At 59.0% G+C, this 23,881-nt stretch overlaps 1 protein-coding gene across 7 annotated transcripts; it reads left to right on the top strand.

Moving 5' to 3' along the window:
• The first annotated feature begins 1,683 nt into the window (after nt 1–1,683).
• Nucleotides 1,684–23,584, top strand: LOC102446180 (sialic acid-binding Ig-like lectin 16). 7 transcript variants are annotated; one of them, XM_089772814.1, is made up of 14 exons: nt 1,977–2,115; nt 2,614–2,690; nt 3,640–7,892; nt 10,294–10,455; nt 11,139–11,543; nt 11,687–12,004; nt 16,868–16,915; nt 17,517–17,780; nt 18,152–18,217; nt 18,343–18,609; nt 18,825–19,133; nt 19,291–19,384; nt 19,573–19,696; nt 20,637–23,584. In XM_089772814.1, exons 3-14 carry the CDS (start codon nt 7,532–7,534, stop codon nt 20,808–20,810), a joined length of 2,592 nt encoding a protein of 863 aa, XP_089628940.1. In that variant the 5' UTR covers nt 1,977–2,115; nt 2,614–2,690; nt 3,640–7,531; the 3' UTR covers nt 20,811–23,584. The 7 variants fall into 7 exon arrangements, with proteins under 7 accessions (XP_089628941.1, XP_089628940.1, XP_089628946.1 ...); XM_089772820.1 differs by lacking the exon at nt 11,139–11,543; XM_089772817.1 differs by lacking the exon at nt 18,825–19,133.
• The last annotated feature ends 297 nt before the right edge of the window (nt 23,585–23,881 follow it).

The following is a 23,881-nucleotide window of genomic DNA, read 5'->3' as shown; positions in this document are numbered from 1 at the left end:
GAACAACAGAGTACTGTTTCGTTCAGTATTTTGGATGTATTCTATCTGTTCATATATATTGGTTTCAGTAAGAACATACAATTCACAGTCTACAGTGCTCACTTTATAGTGATTTTAAATCGCAAATATTTGCACTGTAAAAAACAACAGAAGTTGAATATTTCAGTTCAGTTCCTACACACACCGAAGTGCAATCTCTCTAGCATGAAAGTAGAGCTTACCAATGTAGAATGATGCATAGAAAGGAACTGCATTCAAAAATGAAACTCTGTTAAACTTTAGAGGCCACAAGTCCACTCAGTCCTACTTCTTCTTCAGCCAATCGCTCAGACAGCCCAGTCTGGTTACACTGACGGGAGATAATGCTGCCTCAGTCTTACGTACAATGGCACCTAAAAATGAGGACAGGCATTCTCATGGCACGTCTATTGCTGGCATCACAAGGTATTTGCGTTCAATACCCGCTACATATTTGTATGCCCCTTTGTGACAGTGCTGAGATGTGGCCCCCTCTGGGGAGGGGCACAGGAGCTGTGTGGAGCCGAGAGACCCGGGGCCTATGAGTCGGTGACACAACCCACGGCTGGTGCAGCCATTTTAATGCAACAAACAAACCTGCTTGAAAGAGGATCCCTGGGATGCAGCCCCCCCCCCCGGGTGGAACAGCAATGTGTGGGGGGGATCGTCACAAGCAGTGAACTCCAGAGAGTCGGACACCCAATGGGGATTAAGTGGCAGCAGAAGGGAACTCGCCAAAGCAGGGGCTGGCCTGGCTGGGGGGGCCCTACCCCGTATCTCAGCCCCAGGTGCAGGGCTCTGCCTGGATCCAGACAGCCAGGAGCCCCCAACTAATCATTGGGGCACCAAATTTCTCCAGCCCTGGGGTCCCGGGGCCAGGGAGAGAGACCCCTCCGAAGGCCTGGGAAGAGGCAGCGTCTGGTTCTCAGGGAGGGGGCACCGAGTGGCTCCTCCAAAATGCCCAGATTCCAATTTCTGCTCCCACCCTGCACCCAACACGCTAGTTATAACCACTAGGCCTGGCTGCCGCAGTCCCAGCAGGGGTCTGCCCTGGGCTGTCTCCCTCCACGTCTTGTGACCACGCTCACCTGCTCTCTGCGGCTCCCGCCCGGCTGGGAACGGGGGCCGGGGCCGGAGGTGGCGCAAACTCACCAACTGGAAACTTCCTCTTGTGCAAGATCGGCTCAGCAAGCTGCTTCCCAGCAGCCCGACGGCGCGGGGTCCAGAGCCCAGAGCCATGGGCAGGGCCAGGGGATCTGAGCTTCATTTAGTTCCAGGGTTTTTCCAAGCCCTTGTTTCTCAACTCTGGGCAAGGAGCCTTGGATAAACTGCCCCCGCCCCACCCCAGAGCCAGCCGCATCTCAGCACTGGAGGGAGCCCATGTGTAAATCTCCATGGCCCAAGCCAGATTCAGCTGTGGCTCCCCTCCAAGGATCCCCTCCAAAGGCTGCAGGGAACCCAGCTGCCTCACCTCCCCCAGCCAGCGACCTGAGTCACACCCCTGGGGCCCCCCCAGGCTCACTGCCCCGGGACCTGGGAGGCTTTTGAGGAACTGAGAGACAGAAACAAACATCTGTGCTCAATGGCCCGGTTCCCACCTGCCGACGTCTTCCCTGCTCAGAGCTCCCCCGGGGGTGGGCACCGGGCCCATCCCTTCCCCAGAGCCGGCCAGGCCCAGGCCCGATGGCATCGGGGCCAGTGCCCCCTGGAGGGGAAATGCCCGGGCCCTGCTCCTCTCCCCCAGCCAGTCCCCATCACAGGTGGGCAGAAGCCGGCTGTCCGCAGGAGCTGGCCCATATTTGTGACTTTCTCTCACTTCCGGTGAAGGCACCGAGATCTCCAGCCACTGGAACTGGGTTGTGCAACACGTCCTAGCACCAGAGTCACCCGCTGACTTCCCCTTCCTGCCTAGAAATCTCTCGCCTCACCCCAGCCCCCGCCCGACACTCATGCCTGCTCCCCACCAGCCCGATCTCCACACGCGCCCGGCTCGCTCCACCGGATCGGGATTCGCCACCCGGCCTCAGCTGGCCCCTGCTGTTCCAGGGCGCTGTTCCCCCCTGCTCCGGCCCAGAAGCAGCTGCATCTCAGCTCCAGGTGAGTGACTGGGGCCTGCAGCCTGAACAATACACAGGAGGTGTGAGCTGCTGGTGTGAAATTTGGGTTGTGCCACCGGAAAAAGAGCAATAAAGGGAGAGAGTCGGGTGGGGAGCGGGGTTGTTGGGGTCTGTCCCAGCTCTGGGGAGAGAGTGCAGTGTAGTGGCTAGAGCAGAGTAGTTCAGACTCGTGATGCTTGGCTTCTGTCTTTGGCTCTGGGAGGGGAGTGTGGTGTAGTGGTTAGAGCGGTGTGGTTCAGACCCAGGACTCCTGGTTCTGTCCGAGCTGGGGGTGTCGAGGGGCTCTGAGCCGGGACTCCTGGGTTCTATGTCCAGCCCCACACACACTGCGTAGCCTGCCCCTGCTGCAGGGAGGCCGCCAGCAGCCCCGGCCGGAGGGAGGGGAAGGCGGCAGGATGCCGGGGCTGGGTTTCCAAGACAGCCTCCCCCCCGCCCACGAAGTGCAAACTTCTGCTTTCTGTGTCTGACGCTTCCCCAGACACCGAGTCGCTGACTCTGAGGAGCCCGGCTGTAGGATCGCAGGCCAGAGCCAGGCCCCTCGCTGCAGCCACAGGGGTGAGTGGGTCTGCAGAGACTGGGTGGCCCTCAACCCCAACCCACAGTCGCCTGCGAGCCCAGCCCTCGGCTTCTCCCCCACGGCTCTGCCAGGGCCCCTCCAGCCCGAGCCGGCTCAGACCTGGTTTGTCGGGTGAGGAGTCATAGAGGGCAGGGGGCCCCCAGCTCTCCTCTCTGAGCCCCCTGCCCGCTATGGGCAGCTGTGGGAAGTGGAACTGCCAGGGGTGCCCTTCCCCAGGGGCCGGCTTGGGAGGGGCAGTCACTGCAGGGGGGCAGATACAGAGACCCCGGGGGGGCACATACTGCGAACTTATCCCGCGGCTGGGCTCACCCCACGGATGTGGGTCAGTGCAAAGGGGGCGGGCGGGACACAGACCCGGCAGGGGGAGCAGCTCCCCTGCGTCTGGCCCATTGGCCTGTGACACTCCCGGCCGCGGCGTCTGTCCCGAGAGCCCGTCTCGCTCTGCTCCGCTGCACTTTGAACCTGGGCCCCTCGCGGCGAAGGGACCAGCCCGTCTCCCTCTGTCCGGCCACGTCGGAAGTGTCTGCAGCCCGTGGCCTGACCCAGCTCCTCTTTCCCCCACTGGCCACCCCACCACGTCCTGGCCCCTCGCCTCCAGATCCCTTCCAGTCACCTCCGTCCTTCCTGGGCCTCACGGACCCGCCCTGCCCCCGGCCTGCAGCTCTGGTGTGGTCACACCGAGCCCGGGGCTCTGCACTTGTCCTTCTTAAACCTCTTCAGATTCCCCCAGGCCAAATCCCCCCATTTTGCTACGTCCCTCTGGGCCCTGGCCCTGCCCCCGGCCTCGCTCCCTCTCCCCCAGCTCAGTGTCATCGGTGACGTTGCAGAGAGTGAAAACCATCACAGAAGGCAGCCAGGTCGGCCAGGCAGGACTTGCCCTGGGGGAATCCATGTTGATGGTTCCTGATCACTTTCCCCTCTTCCAAGGGCTTCCAAATGTGTCCCCTGAGGTTCCCCTCCAGGATTTTCCGGGGACTGAGGTGAGGCTGACCGGGCTGTAGTTCCCTGGATTTAAAGATGGGCCCTGCATTTGCCTTGTTCCAATTGTCCAGACCTCCCCGATCGCCGCGAGTTTTCAAAGATATTGGCCAAAGGCTCCGCAGTGACATCAGCCAACAACCTCAGCACCGCGGATCCCTCAGCTCTGGCCCCAGGGATTTGTGTCTGGCCAGCCCCGAACCTCTTCTTTCTCCAGCAAGGGCTGCCCCCTTCCTCCCCACACCGTGCTGCCCAGTGCAGCAGTCTGGGCCTGAGCTGAGCAAGATGCATCCTGAGGGCCGGCTGTGGCCCCCCTAATCCTGTGATCTGGCTGTAGCCCGGGGCCGACTGTGGCCCACCTAACAGTGTGATCTGGCTGTAGCCCGGGGCCGGCTGTACCCCAGCTAACACTGTGATCTGCACCTAACACTGTGGGCTGCATCTGGCTGTTTTTCCAGGCGGTGGCTCAGGCAGCCGGATCCTGTTTAAATGGCTCGTGGCTGCGGGTCGTGGGGCTCCTCTGGCAGGGGCTGGGGCCATGAGCCCTTTGCTGTTTCCAGTTCACAGCCCCGAGGCCAGACAATTGTGATGGAAGGCCAGAACCCCACCCCACCCACTCTGTCCCGGCCTCACCCCTTACAGGAGCGGGGGTGGGGTGGAGCTGGCCTGTGATCACAAAATTCACTAAGCGGCCCCCCCGGTAAACGGTTGCCCACAGCTGCTCTGGGATCCGACTCTGAGCAGGTTCACTTGGGATTGGTCCTGTTTTGGGGGCTGGACTCGACGCCACCTGGGTCTCTGCCAGCCCTGGGTCTTGGATTCAAGGACGGAGGCAAAAAGGCCTCGAGTCCTTCAGCTTTTCTCACCTCATCTCTCACTAGGTCACCTCCCTCATGCAGTAAGGGCCCCACCCCCGCCCTGACCCCCCTCCTAGTGCTCCCAGGCCTGTAGAAACCCTTCTTGTTCCCGTCACATCCCTGGCCAGGGCAATTCCAATTGCGCTTTGGCCTCCCTGCCTGCTCCCCTGCCTGTCCCAGCAAGAGATTTCTCCTCCTCCCTGGTCGCCTGGCCACCTCTCCCCTGCTTGGGAGCTTCCCTTGCGCGTTTGAGCTCGCTGAGGATTTCCCTGCCAAGCCAGGCCGGTCGCCTGCCTGTGACGGACCAGGCACCGCTCCGGGCGAATTGCTCAAACCAAGGGCTCTTTACAGCCCCAGACCGGAGACCTTCCCAAACAGGCCACAAAGCAGCCACACTGAGCAAAACCCCTCAGATACCCCAGCCCTCCCTGTGCCACAATCAGCCCCAGGCCTAACACACAGGTGAGGGGTTACAGAACCCAATCTCCTACCCCGAACGGGTCTCTCCAGTCCCAAAGGACCAGTCACAAATCCCCGGTCAATTTACACTTTGGATCTTACCACAGGATCATGCTGGGCCGATCCTTTAGAATCTACAATCTAAAGGTTTATTACTAAAAGAAAGAAAAGCAGGAGAGTGAGGTTGTTAAGGAGAATACATCACATGCATCAAATCACCCAGTTCTCGATGCAGACTCTCAGCAGAGATGTTATAAATTGCTATCTTAAAAGTCTCTGGGGTACGTCCTATGTCAGGACGGGTCCACGGTTCTTCCCGGCTCTCTGTCCCTCGCAAGGCTGCATCTGGGATCAGGAGCAGAATTGCAGACAAAATGGAGTTCGCCACATGGCATTTATATACCTCTCCTGGCATCTTCCGGGCCAGAGCAGGTCACATGGCCCAGTGACCTGTCCCTGTGTCCCATGTCAGCCGTCATCAGATACTGGCTGGTTTGCAGGTATCCAGATTTCCAGGTGTATATCGGCCTCTCTGAGAGCCTTGTCCCTGGAGCCTGGCTAATTAGCACAGTCACTGGCTGAACATTCTTTGCCCATTGCTCTGCCTCAAACATAGGATCTTCCAGCATGAGCACAGTGTACATGTTTATAACTCCACATACAGATATCGCACAAGTACAGGAATAGCCTATTCAGAATCAGTACAACACAAGCTTTCATTTGACACCTCACATGGCCCCCTTTGTACATACTTTGGAGCAAACAGCCTCCCCATGGGTGCAGCAATGATCTTTAAAATCCAATAACGTGACACCCCCAACACAACATTGATGCCAGAAGTGATGCCAGTAACATCACAGAGGGCATCACAGGCCTCCCCATGTTTTGGCTCTGTGTCAGTACAGGTCCTAATCCAATATTAGAAACAAGAGCACAGAACTGGACAAGTGTATGACAACCAGGCTTGCCTACAACAGGCTTCCTCCTTGCAAGGTCTGTCAGAGTGACAACCATGTCCTTGCACCGTTCTGTAAACCCAAGGTAAAACTTGGTAAGAACCACAGCCAATCGGATCTGCTTTTGTAGCATGATCCCCATGTGTGTCAGGTGATCTTGCCGAGAGCTAAAGAAAATAGTAAATGTATCCAGGCCAGCTCTGGCAACGGTCTGAAAGCCAATTAACATCGTGTTAATGTCAGTATTCTCACCCCTCATAGTATAGGCATCTTGGCCCTTAGCCATGAAAACAAAATGGTGGCATGCCTCAGTTTCCTTTTCCACACAGTACCTTATGGCCAGAATCAGTACATTATGGCCGGAAGTTCCAAGACCAGTTACAGGCATTAACCATGAAATATCACCATCACAAAGTCCTTTACCAAAGTCTTTCATTTGGTACATGTCTTGACAGGGTTAATGGCTTTCCAAAACAGCACGCACATGATACATTTTTACAATCTTTGGTAACCAGGGCACATTGGTTACAAATGTTAACATCAGTAACAAGAACAGCTCCATAGCAAGTGTATATTGACAAGACTTTCTGTCATCATGCCGTATCTTTGGCGTCACACCCTTGTAGGTTTGGCCCTTCGGAGTTAAATTGCAATTTTCCTTTGCCAAAGCAAGTTCTGCCCCACCCCTTGTCCTGTGGGTTCAAATCCTGAACTCCCTATCCCAGAGACAAAGGGCTGGCTGGGTGTGTCTTCCCTGTTTACAATGGCCATGGAATCCTCCCTCTCCCCCCAATCCCTGGGGTAACAACAATACGCAGTAGACTCACAAACCTCTTCTCTGTTCACTTCTAACCTCTGCTTCCACGTGGAATCAGATGTTAAGTTCCCTGATCAATTACAAGTGTCCACAGTGTCTAGAGACGGGAGTTTACCTGCCATCTCCTGCTTCCTAGAGAGAGTAACCACACAGCTGTTCTGCTCCACACACTTAGCTACACAGTCCTTCCCCTGAATCTGACACACGCTCCCCACTCTCATCATCGACCTGGACACAATCCTGTCCCACACACACCGACTTCCCAGCAAGCTGGTCACATACAGTCACTTGGGTACCAGACTGCTCCAATTCTCTGACTTTTGCTGCCTCATCTGAAACAATCCTCAGTCCCTTTGAAGCCTCTCGAAACCATCCACTGGTTGGTTCTTTGGGACTGGAAAGACCCATTTGGGGTAGGTGGGATTGGGTTCTATAACCCCTCACCTGTGTGTTAGGCCTGGGGTTGATTGTGGCATAAAGAGGGCGGGGTCTCTGAGGGGTTTTGCTTGGTGTGACCAGTTTATGGCCTGTTTGGGAAGGTCTCCAGTCTGGGGCTGTAAAGAGCCCTTGTTTTGAGCAATTTGCCCTGAGCAGACGCCCTCAACGGTGCCCAGATCCGGCCCAGTCCGTTTCAGTGGCGTAGTCGGCAGGATCCACAGATCTCGGTCAATTAAGCTCTGGATCAGGACCCCACACTGTTCTAAATTTGATTTGTGAGTGTTGAGAGTTTGGTTGGTTAAAGAGCCGCTGCAATGAGTCTGCAACAGTATGAGAGTCTGGACAAAAAGGCTCTAAAAGTTTTGTGTTTGGAGAGAGACATTGAGGTTAGAGAGAAAGCTTCTAAGCCAGAGCTGAGATCTTTGTTAGTGGCCAGAGATGCTGCAGAAGAAATGGGAGTGCAGGATCCAGTGAGGAGATTGCAACTTAAATATAAGCAAGAAGTGGAGGAATTTTGTCTGCTACCTGAGCAGAGAAAGCAGAAGCTAGAAGCTAAACATACAGAGAAGATAGCAGAAGCCGAGGAGAGATCTGCCAGACTTGAACTTCAGCTCAAGAAAATAAAAGAACTCAAGAGACTGTATTCTCCTGGGATTTCAGTATGTAACCGCGTGGGTATGTGGGGTGATTACGACATGGCAGATGTGTTTAACCAGGCTGATGTTGTAACACAGCTCCAAGGCATGTGTAGAGTTTGTGAAGGGGTGAGTGTGACTCTGGGCAGTTGTCTGGGGCTAGTCAGTGCTACTGTGACCAAGTGAAAAGTTTCTCTAGCTGTTTGCCTCAGGCAGATGGCCGTGTGTCTGCAGGGGAGCACTGGGCCTGGGAGGGAGGGTTCTGAGGGCCTGTCTGATGCCTCAGAGGTGAGGCTGGAATCAGAAGCAAGACAGGGGGACCCCAGGGGTCAGGACAATGCTTCTCGGGAGCAGGTTGCCCAGGGGCACCCTCCTCCTCGGGTCCCCCCCACCGTCCCGGCCACCTCTGCGCTCCATCCCCCAGAGATCCCAGATTGTGTCAGCTGCCACAGGTCAGCCACTCCCAGCCCTGCCTCCAACCTCCCGGGTGCTTTACCAGGTCATAGCAGCTCTGTCAGGCCCATTTCTCGAGCTCAGCCATTTGCCTTCTTCCATGGGGCTGGGTCAGAGCCAGGCCGGAGCCCAGGGATATGATGAGCCCCCCAGACCAGCAACCAAGGTTCCCTCTAAGCTTTTTCATCCATGTGCAGGATAAATTTTGTCATGTGCACCAAGGCATGTTCAGACATGCACCCCATTAGAAAAACCTGCTCCTGGCTCTGGACACCGTGGGTGGCATTTGAATCTCTCCTGGGCACCCACACAAGCACTCAGCTCACAGGGGACACTGCCATGACACTGTGGGGGGAGGTCTGGCTGGTTTGGCAGGCCCAGGCTGGCTGCCAGCGTCACCCCCTTTCCCTCAAGCATCATCAGACATTGCTCCAGGAGCATCCCCAGAAGCGAGGCCAGGCTGCAATCCCTGGGGGCTTCCTATTCCCTGGTTAGAGACGGGCACTGCCCCAGCTCTTCTTTGGACAGCTGGGACCCTCTCCCCTGCCCCCCGTGTGCCTGGAAATATTATTGCCAGGGGCTGCTAGGGTTGCCAGGTGTCTGGCAGACAGTCCGGTATTCACCCAGACAGTCTGGTATTTTCGGCTGGTAAAAAAATTCAGAGAATACCTAAATACCTAAAATGTCGGGTGTTTTCTGAATTTTTCCCGGCCAGGAGGTGAAGATGCTGGGCACCTGGCAACCCTATGCACTCAGCACCCGGCCTCCACCCCCAGACCCCACAAGCCTCCCTCTGGCCCCCAACACCCCCAGCCAGCCCCCATGCTTACCTGGTTCCCCAAAGCTGCCAGTACAAAATGGCTGCCGGGCAAAAGACCTATGGCAGTGGTCCCCAACCTTTCGAGGTTGTCGGGCGCCAGGGGGCGTGGCCGTTTGCCCGCCGGGCGCCAGGGGGCAGGGCCCCCCCCCATAGCTGCGCGCCCGGGGGCAGGGCCCCCTCCAAGGGCCGCGCACCCAGGGCCGGCGCTCCCCGCCCCCCCCTGCCGAGTGCCGCGCGCCCGGAGCCGGGGCCGGTGCTCCTCCCCCCCCCGAGCGCCGCGCACCCGGGGCCGGCACTCCCCCCCCCCCGCCGCGCGCCTGGGGCCGGCGCTCCCCCTGCCGAGCGCCGCGTGCCCGGGGCCGGCGCTCCCCCCCGCCCCCTCCCGCCGAGTGCCATGCGCCCGGCGCTCCCCCCGCCAAGCGCGCTCCCCCCGCAAGCGCCCGTGCGCCATGTGCCTGGGGCCAGGCCAGCCCCGAGCACCTGGCAGGCGCATTGAAATGCCCCCGTGTTGGGGACCACGGACCTAGGGGAAGCAAAGCTTTCCCTGGATCTTAGTGCTCAACCGCTCCCCTGTTCCTATCCCTGCACTTAAACGGGACATGCTGTTTTAACGCTGTTTTATTTTAATATTTTTTTGCTCAACAACTTCGGTCTCCCCCCCTTTATTTTTTATCCCTTCAACAGAATTTTTTCCCGGTGGGTTTTTTTTTTGGGGGGGGTCGGTATTTTTCTTTCAACCATCTGGGAACCCTAGGGGCTGCAGAGCTTCCTCCCCCGATAGCGCCAGCGCCTGAGCGGCCCAGCGCCGGCCCTGCTGCTTTGCATTCATTCAAATAGGTCTCTGACGGGCCCTTCCCTTAGCCCAGCCTGCTCCCATGGAGGATCGGGGTAGTGGGAGTAGAGCAGGCCCCAGGCACCCCCACCGGCTTCCCGCACCGCGGGGCCCTCAGAATGCGTGAGTCAGAGAAAGTCTTGAGATTTAGGCAACTGAAGAATTTTTTAGCCCTTGATCTCTGGGGACCGTTGGGGGATTTGGGGGGGGGCATCGCGCTACCAGAAGCCCCAGAGCAGCCCCCACAGAGCCTGGCAGCACTGACAGTCCTCAGGGCAGTACTGTGCCCCCAAACAGCCTCTGCTCTCACACTGACCCACCCCCGTCTGTCTGTAGGTCTGGGTCAGCCCCACACCCCAGCCATGGCCAGAGCCCTGCCCCCGCAGAAGGACACCAGGGACCAGGAGCTGCCAGCTCAGGGGATCCCCCAGAGAGCAGGGGGTGCTACCTCCCCTGTGGCCTTGCTGAGGGCCCTGATCCTGGCCCTGCTCTGGAGGGGTAAGTACACGGCCCCTACAGGGGGAGGGGAGAACCCACAGTCGGAGGGGGGGGCAACTCAGTGAATGGCTGGAAGTGGAGTGAGATTGGGTTGGGGGCCTGGGGCGGGGCTGGAAGGGGATGCAGGAGGGGAGTGAGGGGGGGCACCGGCAGGGCTGGGGGCGGGGGGCAGACCCTGTTCCCTAGGGCGGTGGTTTACTGGCACCAGCAAACCCATTCACAAACTTTTGCCGGACTGGAAACATTTCATTTGCATATTTCATTATGCAAAATGATGAATATGCAAATATGTAAAGAAACCATTACGGGTCCCCAGGGCCAGCCCTGCCCCCATAGCCAGCTCAGCCTACAGAGCCCCGCTCCCAGCCCGCTCACATGCCCCTGCGCTGAAGCCCGCGTCGCCACGGCTGTTGGCAGACTCGTGTCCCGCCCCGTTTCTCAGCCAATCAGCGCCGGGGAGGGGCGGGGTCTCCGGCCGCGGAAAAGCGCTTCTCCGGGCGGCGGGAGGAGACCCCGCCCCTCGCCGGCGCTGATTGGCTGAAGGCGGGGCGGGACACGCCTCTATCACACAGTTACGGGGGGAGGGGTGTGTTCCAGCCCCGCCCCCAGAGCTACTGCGGCCGGGCAGTGCCCGTGAGGACCCGCCGCTCTAGGGCCCCGCTTCGCGCTCTCCGCCCCTGCAGGGTCCCTGTCCCAGGCGTCCGGATTCGAGCTGACGGCGCCGCGGTGGGTGTCGGTGCAGGCGGGTCTGTGCGCGCTGGTCCCCTGCAGCTTCACCTACCCCGCCTGGTACGACACTGAAAATTCCTGGGCCCTGCTCTACGGACACTGGTTCAGGGCTGGTGCAAATCTGAACTCGGACCCGCCCGTGGCCAGCAGTGACCCCCGCCGGCCGGTGTCATCGGACACTCGGGGCCGGTTCCGGCTGGCGGGGGATCTAGCGAGCGGCAACTGCTCCCTGCAAATCAGCGACGCCCGAGGGGCGGACACAGGGAGCTATTACTTTAGAATTGAGAAAGGGCGGTTGAAATACAGCTACGGCTACAACAGCGATGGCACCAGCGCTGTGCTCAGCATCTCCGTGCCAGGTAATCGCAGCGCACGCACCGCCCTGCAGCCCCTGCTATTTACCCTCCCCCTGCCCAGCCAGCCCCTGCCCTGCGGCACATCGGGGCCGGTGTCCCCAGGGGAGCAGACCTCACGACCCCCGGTGACTCTCTCCCTGTCGCAGACCTGAAAGAACAGCCAGAGATCCGGACCTCGCCGGTGCGGGGGCTCCCAGGGGAGCTGCTGGCCGGGGAGCCGGTGAACGTGACCTGCACGGCCCCCGGGCGCTGCGCCGGGACCCCGCCCCACTTCACCTGGACGGGGCCGTTCAGCGACACGGCCAGGGACGTCTCCGCCCGGCTGGAGAACGGCTCCTGGGCCCACGGCTCCGCGCTCAGCTTCACGCCCGGCCCGGGGGACGATGGCAAAGAGCTCGGCTGCACCGTGACGTACCCTGCAGCCGGGGTGTCCACCCGCCGAGTCCTCCGGCTCCACGTTGTCTGTGAGTGACCCCGGCCCGCCACCGATCCCCAGGTTCTTCCCGGTCCCCAGCCCTGCACCAGCCCCTCCACTGCTCTCCACCCAGCACTGAGCCTCGGCCACAGGACTATGACAGCAGCCAGGAGGGACCCTGCCAGGCCCAGCCAGCCGGTACCAGTATCAGGCTGCTCTGGGCGTTGCTTTCAGCCGCCCTTGTGGTGCAGACGTGTCCCTGCTGCACAGCACATGGGCTTGGCCGGGGGAGCCTGGGACAAGAGAGGAGGGCCTGCGAGAAAGGGTCCAAGGCGGGAGGCCATGGAGCTAGGAGGGGGTGTCTGGTGTCCCTGGCGGGAGCTGCCGTTCAGCTGGAGCTGGCACTGGGGGAGTTAGACTAGAGGACATGTCTGGGGAGCAAGCTGCTGGTTTGGTCCTTTGGGCTGAGTTTCCCATTGTTCTAGTTCCCGGTGTGACCCCGTCATGTCAGGCGCCTCTCGGGCCAAGCGCAGGCGGGTCTGTCGCTGCCCTTTGCCGCTCGTGGGGCTGTGCATGTAGAGAACGGTCCCTGCCTAGCAGAGCTTGCAGCCAGGGACCCGGGGAGCGTGAGCAGGGACCCGTCCCACTACTGACTGGAACTTTCCTAGATCCTCCACTGCCCTGGTGAAATGGGCCAGCGAAAGGCTGAGAGTCCCCACTCCCACGGCCTGTACCCAGAGGCCTCCCTGCCCTCAAGGGCTCCCCTGCGTGGCAGAGCCCCGGGAACTCCAATAAGGCTGGGCCCGGGGCTCATCCCCAACCTTGGTGTGTCATCAAGGGCAGGGCCGCGTGTTCCCACTGCGGGGCAGGGATGTTCCACTGGACAGTCAAGACCAAAGCAGGCTGTGAAGAACTTCAAAAAGATCTCACTGAACTGAGTGATTGGGCAACAAAATGGCAAATGAAGTTTAATGTGAAGAAGTGTAAAGTAATGCACATTGGAAAAAATAACCCCAACTATACGTACAATACGATGGGGACTAATTTAGCTACAACTAATCAGGAAAGAGATCTTGGCGGTATCGTGACTAGTTCTCTGAGAACATCCATGCAGTGTGCAGTGGTGGTCAAAAAAGCAAATAGGATGCTAGTAATTATTAAAAAGGGATAGAAAATAAGAATATCTTACTGCCCCTATATACAACTATGGTACGCCCACATCTTGAATTCTGCATACAGATGTGGTCTCCTCACCTCAAAAAAGATACTTTGGCATTTGTGACGGACCGGGCCGTGTCTGGGCACAGCGGAGGGCGTCCGCTCAGGGTGAATTGCTCAAATCCGGGGCTACTTACAGCCCCCGACTGGTGACCTTTCCACACAGGCCACAAACCAGTCCCACAGAGCGCTTCAGCTGCCTGCCTGAAGCCTCCTGAGCAAAACCCCTCCGACACCCCAGCAATATCCGTGCCCCAGATGGCCCCGGGCCTCATACACAGGTCCTAGCACCCAATCCCACCTACCCCGAACAAGTTCTGTCCGGTTCCAAGAAACCAGCCACAGATCCCTGGTCAATTTACCCTCTGGACCTTACCCACAAATCACGCTGGGCCAATCCTTTAGAATCTAACATCTAAAGGTTTATTAACACAAGAAAGAAAAGCCTGAGAGTAAGGTTATTAAAGTACAGTACGTTACATGCACCGAATCTCCCAGTCCTCGATGCAGGCTCTAGCAGAGATGTTGCAGCTGCTGGTTTAAAAGTTCTTGTTGCACATCCTACGATCAGGATGGGTTCACAGGTCTTCCGGGCTCTTCAATCCCTGCAGTGCTGCCTCTGGGATGAAGTGCTGAGCTGAGAACAAAATGGCATCGACCGCATGGCCTCTTTATACCTCCTTCCTGGCCTCTTCTGGTCTCAGCCGGTCACCTGGTCCTCAGCCTCTCTCTGCTGGCAGCTCTTGGGTCTCCGCCTTCCTGCTTTAGGTGTGTCTTTGGGCCATCAAGGGCCATTGTTCCACAGGGCTTCACTACTCAGCCTGTCCATAGCAATGCTCAACCACATTCACAGAAATATTCAGCTTCCACACAGATTACAGATTCCTACCTACACACATAGACATTATACACTCACATAAATAGCGTACATAAGATCAACAAACAATAATCTCCCATTCAATACCCCACATGGCTCCCCCCACACCAATTTCTGGGGCCAACACCTCCACCTAGGGGTGCAGCAGCGATCTGGCTGCTTCCCTCCAATTCAGCAACGTGACAGCATTATAAAAGGTTCAGAAAAGAGCAACTGAAATGCTTTGGGGTTTGGAACAGGTCCCATATAAGAAGAGGCTAAAGAGACTGGGACTTTTCAGTTTAGAAAAGAGGAGACTGAGAGGGGATATGATAGAGGTCTATAAAATCATCAGTGGTATGGAGAGGATGAATAAAGAAAAGTTATTTACTTGTTCCCATAATATAAGAACTAGAGGACGCCCAATGAAATTAATGGGTAGCAAGTTTAAAACTAATTAAAGAAAGTTCTTCACACAGTGAGCAGTCAACTGTGGAACTCCTTGCCAGAGGAGGCTGTGAAGATTAGGACTATAACAAAGTTTTAAAAAGAGCTAGATAAATTCATGGAGGTTAGATCCATAAAAGGCTACTAGCCAGGGGGTAAGGAATGGTGCCCCTGGCCTCTGTTTGTCAAAGGCTGGAGAAGGATGGCAGGAGACAAATTGCTTGATCATTGTCTTTGGTACACCACCTCTGGGGCACCTGGCACTGGCCACTGTCGGCAGACAGGATACTGGGCTAGATGGACCTTTGGTCTGACCCAGTCTGGCCGTTCTTATGTAACTGGGGAATCCTGGAACTGCGGAAAATTCCAGCGGTCACCTGGTTCCTCAGGGGTGGCAGCCGGCTCCCTGGGAGCAGCATGTCACTGATAATCTCATGTTTATCCAGTATCCGTTTAAACAGCTCCGCTCTTACATCCGGATGCTGGGGGGTGGAGAGGGGAGGGGCTCTTCATACGGACGCTTTCCTGGCCCCCTGAGGGCTACACCCGGCTCAAAGCCAATGCCATGTATTCAACACTCAACTGTGTAAAAAGAGAATAAGCAAACATGGGGAAACTCTCTGGCCAGACGCCAGCCGCTCTGTGGCCTGGAGATTCAGGCTGTGTCTACACTGCAGAGTGTTTGTGCAAAAACTCTCAGTGCGTTCTCACCTCCAGCATGTTTTTGCACAAGAAAATGTACAGTGGAGCGAAAGAACAGAGGGTTTTTGCGGTGTAGGTATTCCTCTTTCTGCGAGGAAGAACTCCTTTTTGCACAAGAGCTGTACAGCCTGTGGGAAGAGACACGGGGCCCTGGTGGCCATTCTGTGACTGGCAACCAGAGTTTCCTTGGGAGAGAGCGGCCATGCAGTCTGGACGTTCTCTTGTGCAAAAGCGCATCGTGTTTCCAATGCACTTTTGCACTGCGGACGCTCCCTTGTGCAAGAAGCCTGTAGTGCAGACGCAGCCTCACAAGCAGCATGTCTGGGGCATCAGGGCAGGTCACAGTCTGCTCCTGGGAGGTCCCAGGCCTCCCCCTCAGACTCTGGCTGCCTAGGCCCTTCTCCGGCCTGCTGGGACACTTGCTTTGGGCGGCAGGGCCCTTCCCTCCGGGGTCGGCAGCCCACCCCCCATTGGGGTTATGATCCCCTCCCCTGGCCTGCCAGGCCTGCACTGCTGCTCCCTGCACCCAGCCCCCGCCCCAGCTCCACTCTCTGTTGCGCCGCCTCCAGATCCCGGGCTGCTTCTCTGGCCCCTCTGGCTGCAGCCCCACTGCCAGCAGAGCCCTGTGGCTGAGTCACGTCTGCCTGTCCCTGCCATGGGGCCTTGGCCCTGCCCCTGCCCCAGCTCAGCCCAGGCCCCTGCTGTCTCCTTAGCTCTGCCCCACTCAGTCTGGCCCAGGCAAGCCCAGTCGCTGCGGGGACTCGGCTCTTCTCCAACCCCCCACTCCCTCATTGGCCAGCCAGACTGTGAATGAGGCTGAATCATAGAACCACAGGCTGGAAGAGACCTCAGGAGGCATCGAGTCCAGCCCCCTGCCCCAGGCAGGACCAACCCAACTCAATCAGCCCAGCCAGGGCTTTGTCAAGAGGAGACAAACACCTCGGCTGTGTCTAGACTGCACCCCTTTTCTGTAAAAGGGATGCAAATTAGACACAGCGCAATCGCAAATGAAGCGGGGATTTAAATCTTACCCTCTTCATTTGCATAAACATGGCTGCCGCTTTTTTCCAGCTCGGGGCTTTGCCGGAAAAAAGTGCCAGTCTAGACGGGGATGTTTTGGAAAATAAACCCTTTTCCGAAAGGTCCCTTATTCCTGATTTTAAGAGGAATAAGGGATCTTTTGGAAAAGGCTTTATTTTCCAAAAGATCCCCGTCTAGACTGGCGCTTTTTGCCGGCAAAGCCCCGAGCTGGAAAAAAGCGGCAGCCATGTTTATGCAAATGAAGCGGGGAAGATTTAAATCCCCGCTTCATTTGCAATTGCGCTGTGTCTAATTTGCATCCCTTTTAGGGAAAAGGGGTGCAGTCTAGACACAGCCCGTTAGGCAGGGAGATTCCACCCCCTCCCTAGAGAACCCAGCCCAGCGCTTCCCCACACGCCTAGGGAAACAGTTTTTCCTAATCTCCAACCTAGACCTCCCCACTGTCACTTGAGACTGCCCTGCAGCGCCGGCCTCTCCCCATTGCTCCTGGGGGCTGCCAGTCTCCAGGCTCTGATTTCTCAACGACCTTCCCCAGCCTCATGGTGTTGGGGCTGCTCCCCCCCTCGGGTGTGAATGGCTCCAACTCCCTGGCAACCTCCCCCCCCCAGGCTGCCCAACCCCCTGACCCTCATCTGGTTTGTGTTGCAGACCCGCCCGGGCCCCCCAACATCACGCTGACCAGGAACGGACGCCCCGGTGAGAGGCTGCGAGCCCTGGGAATCAACCAGCACCTGGGGCCCCCTCTGCCCACAGGGCCCTGCTGCCTGCCCCATGGCACCGCTGGTGCTGGGCCTCGGCCATTCCCACCTCCTGCCAGGCACCGGGCAGCCAGGGGGCAGCGACCAGCAGGCACACTGAGGGGTGGGGCTTTGGGGTCCCATGTGGGGGTGGGGCCTCAGGCAGAAGAGGCAGGGCCAGAGGCTACTTCCCCAAGCTACCGATTCACTTGTAGCCCCCGTGGCCAAGCGGATCTGTGCCCAGAGAAGAGACCCCGAGGACGCTGCAGAGAGGGAGGTGGGGGGGGCGGGACCGGCTCCCTCTGTCTGCAACTCCTGGGGCAGCACTAGGGGGCGCTGGGCAGCGGGGAGGAGAGGGGGTGGGGAGCGAGCTCTGCAACAGAGACCCCAGCCATGGAAAGGCACCGACACTGTGTGGTTTCCCAGAGGTGGCTGCATCCCAGCACCGGGTGAGGTGACCCCATGAAACCAGCCCCATGTCCCACCGCAGAGGTGGCTGCATCTCAGCTCCTGGGCTGGGGTCTCTGGTGGGGTCAAACCCGCCTGCTCGTCTCTTCCAGAGCCGCTCGCATGGGGAGCCGAGGGCGACGTCGTGTCTCTGGAGCCCTGCGAGGGCGACTCCCTGAGCCTGGGCTGTGCCGCTGAGAGCAACCCCCAGGCCACCCTGAGCTGGGCCAAGGGGAACGAGTCCCTGAGCCCCGGCCAGGAAAGAGCCGGGTGGATGGAGCTGCCGAATCTCAGCCCGGGGGACACTGGGGAGTATCAGTGCCGGGCGGTGAATATCTACGGCTCAGCCAACCGGTCCCTGCGTGTGCTCGTGCAGTGTAAGGTGCTGGGGGCCCGGGGATGCAGGGAGCAGGGTGGGGGGTCCATGGGGAGCAGTGGGCTGCAAGGATTGGGGTGGGAGGGTTCAGTGTGGGGAGGTGTGCTGTAAAGATTGTGGTGGGAGGTCAGTGGGGGGCATTTGGTTGCAAGGATCAGCGTGGACAGTCAATGGGGGGCTGTGGGCTGCAGGGCGCAGAGGGTGAGTGGGGGGCACTGGGCTGCAGGGAGTGTGGCAGGGGGGTCAGTGCCAGGTGCTAAGCTGTAGGGATCAGGGCAGGGAGAGTAGCAGGGTGGGGGGCTCTGGGCTGCAGGGATTGGGGGGGCTAGTGGGGGGCTCTCTCCAATCTAACACGTGGCTGTGGTTTTTCAGCCCCACTGAGGTCTCTGCAAATCTCCGTGTCCCGAGCTAACAGCAGCGGCCCCCAGCAGTTCCCAGGTACCACTGGGTTGGAGATTGGGACCCGGGGCCTGTCCCCTTCACGGGGCACCGGCTCTGATCCGGGTCCGGGCAGGGCCTGGTTGGTTCGGGGTGTAAGTGGTTCCGTGTTCTCCTGTTCCCAGACCCCGGCACCCTGGTGACGAATGGCTCCCAGCTCTCGGCGCAGGTGGGCGACTCCCTGCGGTTCCTCTGCTCCCTCCCCAGCTGCTCCCCTGCCAACCTGAGCTGGGAGCGGTTAGGGTTAGACATCGAGGGCACCCACCGTGGGAGGGAGAATCCGCTGTGGCTGGAGCTGCCCAATGTAACGGCAGAGGACGGGGGCCTGTACCGGTGCCGGGCCCAGAGTGAGGAGAGCTCGGACTATGGGACGTTCCAGCTGCTCATTGAGTGTGAGTGGGGGTAACCTGTGGGACCCCCTATGAGTGGGATGAACCCATGGGACTCTCTGCCACTGGATATTTCTGAAGTTTGCTTGCAGGGCCCCTGTGAGTGGGATTAATCCACGGGACTCCCTGCAACAGGGTATTAGTAGGGTTAACGCGCAGGACTCCCTGCCCTTGGGAATCTCTCTGACTATTGTTGCTGTGTCTCCTGCTCTCCCCAGACAGCCCCCGCCCTGGGACTGGCCAGAACTCATCCTGCCAGCACCGGGGGCCCAACATCACCTGCACCTGCTCCCTGCGCTCCCAGCCCCCGCCCCAGCTCCAGTGGCAGGTGAATGGGCAGTTCCTGGCTGGGAACAGCTCAAGGGGGGCCCTGCAGGTCAGCTCCTGGGCCCAAAGGGACGAGGCCGTCAGCACCCTGAGCTGGGCGGGGAGCGGAGCCAGGGGCTCTGCCTCGATCTTCTGCCTCGGCTCCAACCGCCACGGGATGTACGCCGCCCTGCACTTTGAACTCAGCCCCCCGCAGGGAGGTGAGCCGCTCGCACACCTGGGCTCTCGCCTGGGAGCGCCGTGGGGGCTGGGAGCCAGACGCCTGGATTCGTACCCAGCTGCGGGGGGGCTGCGGGGGCTGGGCGGCTGACTCCTGGCTTCTCGCCTAGCTGTGCCCCATGCTGTGTGTTGTCACAGGTGCGAAGGACCCTGGCAATCTGCTGGGTGTCGGGGTGGCCTGTGGGCTGGGGGTCGCCCTCGGCCTCTTCTTTCTTGGGCTCTGTGTGATCAGGTGAGTCTGATGCCCCTCACCCCCTCCCCAGCTGCCCCACTGAGATCCCCTGCCACCTCCTCACCCCGGCCTGTCCCAGTCCCCTGCACTCCCCCTCCCCCAGCAATGCCTCCTTCTCTGCCCCTTCCAACAGAGTATCCCTCCCTCCCCCCCATCCCGTGTGTCTGTCCTGATCCATTTCCCTGCAGGCTGCGGAGCCGGAGGCCAGCGCCCCCCATTACCGAGACTGAGGAGATGGCCAACGGCAACCAGGGGGAGCACACGGCCGACAACACCAGCCTGATCTACAGTAACATCGCCACCATCCCCATGGTACGTCCCTGGGGGCAGCGGGGGCTAAGCCCACCTGCCCTTCCCTTCCACCTGTCTCCGCCCCTCCTTTCCAGCCCCCCTTCTGCCCCCGAACCAATGCATGGCTGCATGCCAGCCTTCCCCAGAGCACCCAACCCCTGCTGCGTGCCCAGTGCAAGAAATGCACTACCTGGGATCAGCTCCTGCAGCAAACAGTGCTTGTCCCACGGGCCTCGCCGCGAGGGGAGGAAACACAGCGGACGCATTTGGGGTGGCCCCCGAGTGCACCGACTGGGCAAGGCATGCATTCCTGCAGCTGCCTGTGGCGGTGTGGGGTGCATGAGATCAGCCAAGGCATGCGGGGCCAGCGTGTCTGTTGCAAACCTATGCATCGTGCAGCAGCAGGGACCGGGCAGCCAGAAGATCAAATCCCATGTACGCATCTCCGAATGTGCATCCACCCCCTGCCTCTTGTTAAGTGTGGTCAGTGCAGGAAATGCAGCTGAGGCTTTTATAATAATGGAGATTGCCTATCTCCTAGAGCTGCAAGGGATCTTGAAAGGTCATTGAGTCCAGGCCCCTGCCTTCATAGCAGGACCAAGTACCCTCCCTGACACATTTTTGCCCTACATCCCTAAATGGCCTCCACAAGGATTGAACTCTCAACCCTGGGTTTAGCAAGCTAATGCTCAAACCACTGAGCTATCCCTCCCCTGAGTATTTTATCCCAAGCTGCATGGGAGTCATTCACGCCCCGGTGTGTGAAATCCAGTCAGTACATTTCCTGCCCTGGGCTGTAGGGAGATCCCATAGCGCTTGCTAACGCGTGGCTGTGGGGGAGGCAGCGGATGCCACGTGCTAGCCCGCCCCATGCAGGAAACACAGTTGAATGGAGGTAGGGAAAGCCCAGGCAGTCAGCTCAGCAAAATGGCTGCCAACCTCTGCCTTGCTTCTCCCTCAGCATCACAAGGCTCCAGCCGCCCACCGCAGCAAAGGCGTCCAGGGCGCCCCGCCGAGCCCTGCAGAGCCGGACGAGCTGAACTACGCCAGCATCGACTTCTCCAGGCTGCACCGCAAAGAGGGGGAGCCCCCGGAGGCGCCCGCCACGGAATATTCCGAGATCCGGTTGAAGTAACCCCCTGGTGCTGGAGGCCCGGACTGAGCATCTCTGGCCTGGCTGGTTTCAGCGAGGAGGGAAAGGACCAGGGGGCCGGGCCTAGGGCTGGACCCCGGATGTGGGAAAACAGGGTGCAAATCCCTGTTCTGCCCCTGCCTCAGGGTGGAGTCAGCTAGGCCTCGAAGGCTGGAGTGTTGCATCGTGGGGAGACCTCCCAGAATCCTCTGCAGCTGGGTTCCAAAAGCCTGACTCCCCCATAATCCGCCCCCCCCAAACTATAGTGCCCCAGGCACAAAGAGTCTCTCGCCCCTCAGCCAGTCTCCCTGTTACCCCACCTGAGCCCTCACAAACTCGGGGCATGGATGGACACTCTCAGCACAGCAACTGGCAGGAGAGGAGGGTTGGGCTGAGGTGCTGCTGGATGCTTGTGGGGCTTCCTGGTTCTAGTCCCTGCACCACTGTACAGGCTGTAGGCGAGGTCAGCCCTATTGCTGCAGCTGGCCTCAGTTTCCCCACCTTTAAAATGAGGATTTTAATGTGCTGAACTACTTAGGTGATAAACTCCTAGGGACAGGGCCTGTCTCTGGCTGTCTTTCAAGAGCACGTTGCAATACAAATAACTGCTCCCCGCCCCCCCTTTCTGCCCCTCCGGCCCTTGCTCATCCGCACCTGATGCCCACACCGCTGCTGCGGGCGCGGCGTTGATGTGATTCACGTCGCCCTCCGTAAGGCGCTTCACCCACCCTGCGACACGGTGACTCAAAACCGAAGCGGATGCGAAATTGCTGAGGCTCCAATTCAAATCGGGTGACCTGAGGGGAATCAGCAGCCAGCGAATGTTTCCAGGGGGATCCGCAGGGGTCTGGGCTTGGCTTCTGGAATGGCCTGGAAGACAAACTCAGCCTGGATGACGTCTACAGACGAGGGGGGGGCGAGTGGCGGGTAATGGAGCGGCCGGGTCGGTGCCACCGAGCCCTGCGGGTCGCTGGTGAACTGGGTGCAAGCAAACACTGAACGTTTTAACGGGGCCGCATGTCAGCTCGGGACAGAGGAGTCGGCCGGACTGGCAGGCTGGAGGGGGGTGTCGTGGGGAGCAGGGACTCTGATATTGGGGGGTAGGGTTGGATAATTAGCTTCCCATGAGCTCCCAGCGCCTTGCTGCACCCAAAGGGCTCCGGCCGTGCTGGGGTGCGATGGGGGAACCTCGCACAGACGCAGGGAGGGGATCTCCCCTCTGGCCCCAGGGCGACGCTGCTGTGCAGGGGGAGGGGCGCCGGTTTGTGCATCCGCCATTTTGTGTTTCTCTGAGGCGCTGGTCAGCCGCCCTGTCGCCGACCCCGGCCTGGAAAAAGCGGGAGAAGGAAAAAGGCGGGAAAAGTGACGCAATCAGCTGGGCCACGAGGGCTGACAAGGGCGCTCCCCTGCCCTCAGGGCTCTGCGCGACACGGGGGCCGGAGCCACAGCCCGTCTGAGCCCCCAGGCCGTGGGGGCAGGAGCCTGGTTGCTGGCCCCACAGAGTGTCTGGGGCAGGCTGCTGTGGGGGGGCAGCCCCCGCCTGTGGCGCTGGCCGGGCGCAGCGTGTTCGTTGTTAGTAGTATCAGTCGTTCTGTGAAGCCGTCGCCCCTCCTGTCTGTCTGCCACGGGACCGGCCGCCTCTGCGCACCCCACGCAGCCGCCCCCACCGGCTCCTGCCCTGCTCTGCCGCCTGGCTCCCGCTGTGGCCAACACTACCGGCCGCTCCCCCCCCAGCTTATACCTGCGTCTGGGCCTCACCGCATGGCTCCCGCCCCCCCCAGCAGGCCGCCAAAGTGGCAAGTCACCCCCACCAGATCTGCCCCCCCGGCAGACTGCCCCCACCACCTCCAGCAGGTGGCTCGCGTGCCTCTAGGTCATGGGGCTCCCAGCTCCCCCCAGCAGGCCACCCCTGCCAGTTTCTGCAGGTGGCCCGCCTGCCTCTGGGCTGCACTGCACAGCTCCCAGCCCCCCAGCAGCAGCCCAGGACCAAAGGGGGGCAGCGGCCCCAGAGCTGGGGAGAGGGCAGCAGCCCCAGAGCCAGTGGGGGCGGCAGCCCCAGTGTGTGTGTGGGGGGGCAGCAATACCGGGGGAGGGTGAGAACAGGGGGCAGCAGGCCCAGAGTGTGTGTGTGGGGGGGAGCAATTCGGGGGGAGGGTGAGAACAGGGCAGGTGTGTGTGTGGAAAGACCAAAAAGCCAAAAAATAATATATTAAAAACTTTTTTAAAAGACCATCTTTCTAAAAACGCACCAAAAGAGTACAAATAAAGTTTTCAGCTACCAGTGTAGGAGACAGGTTGAATGGCTAACATTTAGCAACTACCTTGAATCTATTTAGCCGTCCAGTCTGTCTCCTATATTGGGAGGTGAAAACATTATTTTTACTCTTTTGGTGCGCTTTTAGAAAGCTTGCCTTTTTAAACAGTTGATAGATTGATAGATTAAGTGAGGCCAATCAGCCAGATCTGCGGCCATGCACACACTCACATTCCCCCACTTGCCTTCCTGCCCACACACCACACACAGGGGGCTGTGTCACAAAAAGAAGATTCAAGACAGACCAAGAGACCAGCCATCTTCCTGAGCCTCTGCAGCAGCGATCTGTCCCGTTCAGTTCCCTTTTCTCCATCCTGAAACATCCCCTATTATTTTTGTTGCCTCACGTTGGTGGTTGGTGTTTTGGGTCTTGGCTTCACACCACTGTTTGGTTAGGGCACCCAGATTTCGTATTTTGTTCTTTAAGTTCAATGTTGTATTAATAAAGTCGTTATTTCAGCCATTTTGTGGTACTTGACTAACAATCTGGTGCTAGAGAGACAGCCAGGGTGGAGAGCCTGGGCGTACACAGACAAGATTAAGTCCATGTCTAATAGCTGGAAGCGGGCTCAGAGACGCGGCATGACAATGATTGATCCTGCCTCAAAATGAGAGATTCCCAGAGCTGCAGCTGTTTGTTGGCCTAACACTGAGGAGGTGCAGGAATGACATGATCCCCCATCTATAAGTATCCACCGGGGGGGGGGGGGCAAATATTTACTAACAGGCTCTTCCCTCCGGCGGAGGCAGGTCTAACAGG

Source organism: Pelodiscus sinensis, chromosome 22 (assembly GCF_052426305.1).
Source record: "Pelodiscus sinensis isolate ZL-2025 chromosome 22, ASM5242630v1, whole genome shotgun sequence".
NCBI classification, from domain to species: Eukaryota; Metazoa; Chordata; order Testudines; family Trionychidae; genus Pelodiscus; species Pelodiscus sinensis.
The sequence above is the reverse complement of the archived record's forward strand: the minus strand, read 5'-3'. Positions and strand labels throughout refer to the sequence as shown.